Raw genomic sequence first — 9,167 nt, forward strand, 5'->3', positions numbered from 1 at the left:
ATACAACTAAGTTCGGCGTTTCGTTCGTTACGGACACGCGAAATCCGCAAACTGAGCCAACCGAGGTTAAATTAAGCTGGGTGCTCGTGTGTTCATTCACTGTGGGAATTCTTGGATTCAAGATTGCTGGACTTCATATGGACTAACCAAAGATCATTGATGCACAGATGAATTCCTTGGATTAAAGTTAGCCTGACTTCATATTGACTTATTGATTTGTAGCGCGTGTTAGAAATATATATAGATATAGAGGGAATAAACTCGGCAGACTCCGATTGTTGTGTCAAAATCGAAATAAATGTAACACTTCTTTTTACTCGGCTTTAACGTTGACGTTACTTGAGTTTCGTGCGTGTGATTTTCTTTTTTTTCTTTTCAAAATACAGACAGACATATCCATTTTCACGCACCGGCATGTTTTAGTACACCGCAGTTAGTTACGTTTTCGATTACTTTTCTCCCGTTTTGCCCCAAGCCATTAGTTTTAAGAGCATTAAATTGTCAAGCAATACAAAAGTGGTCTGAGCAACAGGCAAATAAAAATTCAAACATTAACTTCGATTCAGTGCATTTGGAAAGCAAAATTGTTCAAGTTCAAGCCAATAGATAGAAGCCAAACTAGTTATTATTATAGGCCACAAATACCTGTGCCATTTATCCAAATTCGAATATTGCCAACATTCGGACGTAGAAATTATCCGGCGTTACGATGAAACCCGACCAGATAAATCGTTTGATCAAAGTGAATACCCGAATGCAACCCTGGTTTTTGCGCAACACTAGCGAGTTGTACGAAAGTGCCGTTAGATCCTATTACGAGCGCGGCTATAGTTCACGTAAGTTCACCGTTATAACTAACATTTCTTATATATAAGTAAAGTAAAATACATCGTATACAATCAATTTGTAGACAATCGACACCCACGTTTCCGTACTGAGAACGCTGGTCCTTTGCGACGGATCAAGAGGGCGGAGGCGAAGCCCAGTGCCAACGATATCTATCCGCGCAGCCACATCATGCAAGCGGATCAGGCATCGGCGGCCAGCAATAGCAATTCCGGCCAATTTCTGTACTCGATGATGCAGGCGAATCGTTCACGCTCCATGTCCTTTACGGCGGCTCGTCCTTACGCCTCCGTTTACGGTCAAAGTTCCGTGCGTAGGGTCGCCAGTTCGAGCTGCTCCAGCGGGCGCAGTAGCGAGTCATCCCGCACCGGATTCCTGGTCGGATCCTTCCGCAAAAGCAAAGCGAAACGGGAGCGCCAGAGCCGATCGATGCGCAAAAGCAAGGACTCCAAAGAGGAGTCTCATCTGGTCGATATGGGCATGTTCAGTGGCCGTTCCATGAGCATGCCACCCCGTCCATCTGCAGCCATTTTGGGATCCGTAGCAATGATGCCGCCAAGCAGGCAACACCACATAGCCGCCATGGCGAAGAGCTCACTGGCGCAGGGCATCCAAATGCCGCGTAGCGATGGCGACTCCCTGATGCCAGTGGATGCCGCCCTCAAGCGTCGCATTTCGGTGCTGACCAAGCTGGACGGTGGACGAAAGCGGTCTGGACTCGGTCCACTAGGCACTGGAAATGACAGCACCACCACCAGAAACGGACAACAGCCGTCGGAGATGCGCCACCGCTTTCAGACTTTGGGCGATCGCATCAAGCAGTTCGAGTACATCCAATTCGCCGATGGACCCGTGGCCACATATGCCTTCAATCGGAACGAGCAGAGACCAATCAATGCCAGTATCCGTGATTCGCCAAGGAGCCGAATTGAGAAGAGCTCGGATATGTCAATTAATACCACCAAAACCAATGCCACCACGCGACGTTCGGAGGTGAGACAACAGCCGCGCCAGCTTAGCTTTCACAATGTCCTGCACGCCAACTATCGCCAGAGGAGCCGAAGCCTGGAGTCCGGAGGCGTTAAGCTAATGGAATCGCTGGAATCCATAGCGCGACCCGCCACTCCACCCGGTCCACGGGGCTTCGATGTAACCACTCGGGGATCCAGCTTGGACAGCAGTTCGCGGACTAGTTTCAGGCCCAGCAACTCGACAATCACTTGGGATAATTCTTTGGGTAGATATGAAGGTAAGTCAACTAGATGATATAATCATATATGTATGTGAGTGATAATAATTATAATAATTGTATATGCAGAAGACTTAGGTAAAAGGTCGGTTAACGATTTCGGATATGCAAAGAGTTCGGAAGACACATCAGGCGATTGGGATGTTAATCCAGGTGAAGATTGGCCCAAGTACCCCAGATCAAGTAGCCCGTGCGGCAAGGGTTTGATGTCAAATGTAGCAAAATCAGACAACGCTTCGGTGGGTAACTCAAATGCCAGTAGTCAAAATTGGGCAATCCCATCGGGATCTGCGACAAAATTACGCTCGATTGAGGGAAAAACCAAAGACGATACTTTGGAATCGACGAAATTGAATTCGGAGCATGGTAAAGCCAATTCCAATTCCGGTTCCACTTCCCACGACACTTCGCAAGCAAATTCGGAAGCGGCTTCAGTTCAAGATGAGTCCAATAGAGCCACCCTGGCACCCGTGCGTCGCGTCCACCTGCAGCAACAGAGTCTGCAGAACTCAACCAAAGTGGAGGAACCCAAGTGCGAGGATGTGCCAATCAGTCCCCACGAGGTCAAGGACACGGTCAAGGAGAAGGCTAAGGAAAATGTCAAGAAGAAGCAGCTGCTTGAGACTCTGCATGATAAGCCGCGAGTGACCAAGGTGACCAGCAACCAGGTTAGCCGCTCCAGCCATCGATCCTTCCTGCAGCCGGCCAAAGATGATGACGTGACGGCGGCTAATGCCTCCAAGAAATCGCATCCAAAGCTCGGAAAGAAACCGGAAAGAAAGGCGAATCAGAAGCGGGAGGACAGGACACCAGGCCAGGTCAAGGGAGCCAATCAGCTGCTGGTGGCGAGTGCCTCGCAGGTAGGTAATATGTCTAACTCACATATATCTCATAGATATCCCATGATCCTTGACAGGTTTCGGCCTACAAGCGTGCCTTCCGCACCCAGCAGCAGATACGCAAGGCGGAGATCCTCCAACAGCAGGCGCAGCATCTGCAGGAGTCCCCGATAAGTCCGTCTGCCATCGAGGGATCGAAACAAACCGCCAAGCTGCAGAGCCACCAGGGCTCGATACAACAATCTATCTCTAATCGGACCAATGTTCGAACGTTGGTCAGACGCAGTGCAGCCGGTTCGGGTGGCAAGGCTCCGCCGTTGGACGATCAGCTGTCATCCAAAGCGGTATGTGGAACTCATTCTTCGTTGACAGCCAAGCCGGAATCTAATGGAATGGTTCTGAAAACGAAGGGATTAAATCGATCACAGATGAAGAAGACAGCAGGTAAGCCGGTTTACGAGGGTACAATTTCGGATTTTGATAAATTCCTTTAACATTTTGTACTTCTTTTAGTTAAAAAAAAATCATGTTAACTCTTTACAGCTGCTACTGCAACAGCAGCACCCCTAACAGCGAAGCGGACTGCGCAGCATATAGTGTTAACGGCAAAAACAACAACGAAAAGGGGAAATGGAGCTGCGATTTTTGGTGGTGGAGGGGGAAGGGGAGTTGGAGTTGGTGGAGCTGTTCGGAGAGCGGGAAGGGAAACGCTGACGGTGGCAGCTCAGCAGCAGCAATCGCGTAACGGTAACTCGCTGCTTGGCTATCGGCGCGAAACGGTTAACCGCGCAGCGGCAGCGCTGCTGCAGCGACGCGACGCAGACGAGCCGCTGTCGCAGTTGCAGTTGCAGTTGCAGTCGCAGTCGCCGTCGGCGTCGCAGTCGACGCAGCAGCGGCGCCAGTTTCACTGTCCATATCCCCCATGGCGTCCCAGCTACTGAGTGTTCACTGTATCCCGTTATGCCGCCCGTGCTCACCCACTTACTCTCGCAAATTGTTCCCACCCATGAGCCAGACAGAGATAAATCCAATGTAACGGTCAACTTAATAGTACAATAAAATCTCACGAAATCAATGTCTTTAAAAACAGCAAATGCAAGGGTAAACCAAGTGTGCATATGTAAGTGGGTAACTGTAAATCTGCGGGTGGAATAGTAACGCAAGCTGTTCGAGATGCTAATTTCGACACAACAACAATTCGCAGAGGCAGATAAATGTACATATGTATGTACATACATACATACGCAATACGGCGACCATTTTCCCTCTCCACTTTCCCCGTATCAACAACACAGCATTAATTTTTCATGCAGATTTAACCGTTACATGACAGGACCAACAAGCGCCGCGTACAGTGAAACCCCTACTACCAAAGTGGCTAAAATAATTGAATACTTAAATCATTTAGAGAAATGTTAACTATTCCACTTGCAATATTTTATGTATAAGCTCTGTAAAATATTACTCATACGCAGTGTGGTCTATTATAAAGCAACTATCCGATAAATCTACTTAAACTAACGGTTTTTTTTTACTTTTGGTAGATAATCAAGTGTACTTCTCCATTTCGACCACTGTACTCCCAGCACATCAATGTCAAACGGCAGATAAGCGTCGACAACAACAATAAAGCATCCAAGGAAACGCAGGAGACCGAATAGACAGAAAAAAAAAGAAAAAAACAAAAACAAAAATTTCTGGGAGTGGGTAAAAATAGTAGCGACACGAAAACGGCGGCGTCTTTTGTGGGTGGAACAAGTTGGGTGTCTTTCGTTACGAAAGATTGGAGGTTGTTTTTTGGCTTGTTGTCAGCCCTGCGAATTGTTGCCGCGTTCTTTGATAAATGATGATGCGTGCCACATGACTGGCCATATAAGCGGACTCAACTCCGCTTCTTCGAGGATCTAGAGAAACCAAAAAATAAAGAAAACAAAAAACCTGAAAAAAACAGTGGCAGACAAATAGGCTCAGTGGCCGGGACAAAAGCAGTTGAACATTTGAACCAGGCTAACTGGCTGACTGACTTGGCCAAAAAATAGATTGACAGTTGTACAAAGGGTATGCAAAAGCCCAAAGAAAAGTACAAAAAAAAGCAGCTCGAATCACACTGGCGTAAACAAACTCAAACTCTTAGGCTTACATTTTATTTTGTGCTTTACTTGAGCAAAAAACCAAAAGAATGCAGCTGGAGTCTCTGATACACTGAGTTTTAATCATTAAATAATTTGCCAATACTATGGCTTTTTTCAATTGACTTGAGCTTTTGGCCTAATTGATTGTGGAATTGGTTTAAATTTCAAATAAAGCGTACGCATTTCCAGAACATTTTGCCTTGGACTTTTGTAAACTGGCTCGACCGACTGGCTTGAATGAAAACAAAAACCAATTTCCATTGGCATAAATAAATAAAAATCAAATTAAAGAAGGAAGAACGCTGCAGTTGAGTACCTCGACTAGCAGATACCTATTACTCGTCACTCTGTTAAGATAGCAGCGCCACCTAGTGGGAGAAGTTCTATCTTCTATTTTCTATATGCACGTTACATTCTTATCAAGCAATCAATTATATAATTTTACTCTGCGAATAAAGCGTATAATTAATTCGAAAACATCCGTTCGCTTTTCCCTTTGTTTTTGTCTCTATTTCATTTATATATTTTTTTGTAATTGTTTCTTTTTCTTCCTATTTGGCAACAAAGAGGCAGCCAAGCAGCAATGTACATAAAAGGCAATAAAATTAAATCAAATCAAATTAAATGCGCATATGTATGGCGTTTTATGAGCTGCGCACCGCTTTCCAGGATCACAAGATGGCCAAAAAGGACGAAACGAAAACAAGCAGCTCGATTGGTTAGGTTACTTAGGCAGTTGGGAGGCGAAAGGATTAAGGCGAGAGTCGGACACAAAAAAAAAAAAACTTGGCTGGGACAACCGCAACCTATCCTATCTCTCTACTAAGTTGTACCCTTTAAATACTATACTAATTTATTTTAAAAATTCAAACAAACAGAGTAAAGCTTAAACCATACATCAACGGATTTACAATATAGCGGAATATTGTTTATAAATTTTAATTATATTTAATATGTTTATTTTATATACCACAATCATTTCATATATAATAACTTTTTAGGTGCAACTTGCTTGTTATACCTTTATTCAGCTATTTAGAGCTATAAAACATATATTTCCATTTGATTAGATTTCATTTCGTTTTATGAGTGTGAAAACAGCGTCGTTTACTTGAACTCAGCTCATTTCCGATGCTTTCTCGTGTTGGTGTCTCATTTCTGGCAATAAAATAAATCCACCGCAAAGCCGCTGCGGGTAGATTGCTTGGTTGACCCAAAAACAAAAAAAAAACCAAAAAAAAATAGGTGAAGGGACTTGGAGGAGCGGCAGCAGATGTTTGGATGCTCAGCGTGGCATATACATAGTACATGGCCATAACCATTTGGCCACAAAATGCAGATGGAGCAGGAGATGCTGAATGCTGGATGCTGGATTCTGTAGCCTGGAACTCCTTGAGCTGCCGGTGCATGGCTAACTCAGTTGTTTCGGTCACTTTTCATCCGTTAATGTGTCGGTGGTCAGCGCAGGATCGCCGGATTCTTAAGGATATACATATATACGTGTATATACATACAAACATATTTGTTTTCAGTGGGCAGTTAGACGAGCGAGCGGCATTCCAGCACAATGTCGCATCATGTCCGAGTGCCCATTTCCTGTGCAGATATGCCTTTCACCTTCTGGGGAATTCCCTTTGCATCCACTCTACACTGCAATTAAATCAATTTATTGCGTCAATCGGTATCAACTTAAAACCATAACCTATTAAATTAAAGGAGTAGTAAAAACTATTTATTGCCTTTTTTCCATTGATTGCAGGTTGGTTCAATTTTTTTGAATATTTTTTGAATGGAATTCTTTTATTTTTTTCGAGTGCACTATCTTCCCCTCTTTCGCCTGCATCTCGCTGAGTTTTCAGCTCCCTTCGGTTTTGTGGTCATTTCAAATTTTCATTTCATTTGCCATAAAAAGGAAATTGGTTTCGTATGCCAGTTGACATGGCCCTTTACCAACAGTCCAAGGATTAAAGAGGGGGGGGGGGGGGGGAGGTGCTCGGTGTATGTGTGTGGCAGTTAAACACATAACTGCAGCAAACAACAAGCTGAAATACCTGACAAGGGAATGGAAGTATGGAACTATGGCACTATGGAACTATGGAACTGCCACTGCCAACGGAAACTGGTTGGATCAAGACCCATGGCAGAGACTCTGGGAAAACCTCTAGGAATATGGGTGAGCACAAATGGCACAAAGCATAAATGCCAGTAGCTGGCCATTCGAGTTGTGTTTAAGCTCTACCACCGCCATGTGGGCGAATTTTCGTGACAGATTCGAGCAGGCAAATGCAAAAAGGGATGGAAGTGGTGGAGGTCCTGGTAGGACGAGAAGGAGTCCTGGCCAAAAAGGATGCCCGGCTTGTTTGCTGTCCAGGGTGTTTCATGTTCCTAATTAATGAACTGCTTATGACACCGCTTGGTCACTTATTAATGAACCACTGCATCAACTGGTTAACCTGGGGATTACTTGCACTTGCATTTGGTAGCTACGAATCGAGGTATGGATTTGGATGAGTAGGTACGTGTGACATACCACAAGTTATTGGTTTCAGGAGTTATAGCTTTCTGAAGTGGGTTGGTTTCAGAAGATATTGGGTGTTTTTTTAATCAAAATCAAAACAGCTTTTGGCTCAGAACGAATGTGTGGCATACTTACATACGCACCTTTGAGATGTGCTTATGAGTTTGAGGAGATTTCATAAGTAATCTATATTCGTTAGGAAACCTTTTAAGCGTACGCATTACTACAATATATTGTTGCTTTTTCGAAATTAAATTCCTTCTGCATGCTTTGCACCTTTCCGTGCTTACAAAGTGCAACTAACTTGAAAAATGTGGATTAACTCTTTTTCTCTTATTTTCATTGTGTGGCAGCCCTTGGTTTTATTCCCATCTTCCTTTTTATTTATTTTTTTTTTTTTTTTTGTGTTTTGTTCTTTGCACAAACAAATATTAAATTAACACTCACACGCGCGCTTACTGATTTGCTGCACAGAGAAATAAAGGCGAAAAAATGTGGTAAAGTGAAATACCAGAGAGCTCACACAAAATTTAGAGTTAAATTCAGGTCAGGGTTGCCAGGCGCCCGCGACGACGGCGATGATGATGATGATGATGATGGCGAAGGGGATGATGATTTGGGTGGCAATGATGGCAGAGCAGCCACAGAAGCAGCAGCAACAACAATGTGGGCAGACACACACTTACACGCACGCACACAGACGCACTCACACGCACACACACACACACAATCACACGCAAGCGGAGAAAGTGAAAGAGAAAGGACGAGCGAAAGGGAGAGCAATTTAGTTCAAAGGCATAAAAAGTGCAACCGAAAAAATATATATTTAGCATTGCGGTGCGGGGAAAAAATAAATAAAAGCCAGCAAAAAAAAAAAAACTTTAAAAAAATAATTAAATATGAATGGATGAACATTAAGCTTTTAGCTGAATTCTTTAATAATAAATAACAGCCAGCGAATCAAGCAGATGTCATTAAATATTTAAAATCTTTTAAATCGCTGCCATCCAACAGGTAAAAAACAAATGGAAAGCGGTAGCCAATTGAAATTGAATCGAATATGTTGTTACCTCTTATAAATTGATCAAATAAATCAGTTTTCTAATCATAACATTGGAAATAATGGTTCAAATATGGAATGTCATATATCGTTGAGTTTGTTTTTTAAAACCCAATCGATTTGAGTTCAAATTTGGGAAATTTATTTTTTTTGGAATTTTTTGCAAATTTTGATGATTACAAAAAATGCAAAAATATGTCAAAAAATTATTTTTTCTAAATCCAACCAAAATTGATACGGATCGTTAGCATTGATAATCAGCTACTTAAAAAAGCTATTTTTTCATAAATATGGCAATTTTTAGCAAAGTTATGTTAAAAATTCGCATCAATTTTTTGACAATTTTTGTTAAGTTAGAATTTTGAAACTTTCGTCATAAAATAATCCGTTTTTTGGCCATAACTTTAAAAATAATTGCCCAAATACGGAATGTTATATCTCATTGGTCTTGTAATAAAATTTTAAATATAACTGCGTTCAAAAAAAATTAATCTATTTTTTTTCCAAATTTGATGATTTATAA

The 9,167-nt window shown here is 42.8% G+C and overlaps 1 protein-coding gene across 1 annotated transcript; it reads left to right on the forward strand.

Annotated features, from left to right (window-relative positions):
* Window positions 1-301: 301 nt before the first annotated feature.
* Window positions 302-4,025, forward strand: CG1387 (uncharacterized protein). The gene is made up of 5 exons (NM_132245.1): window positions 302-836; window positions 911-2,095; window positions 2,165-2,955; window positions 3,012-3,378; window positions 3,478-4,025. Exons 1-5 carry the CDS (start codon window positions 710-712, stop codon window positions 3,873-3,875), a joined length of 2,868 nt encoding a protein of 955 aa, NP_572473.1. The 5' UTR covers window positions 302-709; the 3' UTR covers window positions 3,876-4,025.
* Window positions 4,026-9,167: the final 5,142 nt, after the last annotated feature.

Source organism: Drosophila melanogaster, chromosome X, assembly GCF_000001215.4.
Source record: "Drosophila melanogaster chromosome X".
Classification (NCBI taxonomy): Eukaryota; Metazoa; Arthropoda; class Insecta; order Diptera; family Drosophilidae; genus Drosophila; species Drosophila melanogaster.

What these genes read in the sequence shown, in the direction of transcription:
- CG1387 (NM_132245.1), top strand. Translation starts at nt 710, where the DNA reads ATGAAACCCGACCAGATAAATCGTTTGATCAAAGTGAATACCCGAATG. An exon ending in CGAGCGCGGCTATAGTTCAC is followed by an intron (nt 837 to 910) that starts GTAAGTTCACCG and finishes ATCAATTTGTAG; the next exon opens with ACAATCGACACCCACGTTTC. An exon ending in TTCTTTGGGTAGATATGAAG is followed by an intron (nt 2,096 to 2,164) that starts GTAAGTCAACTA and finishes TTGTATATGCAG; the next exon opens with AAGACTTAGGTAAAAGGTCG.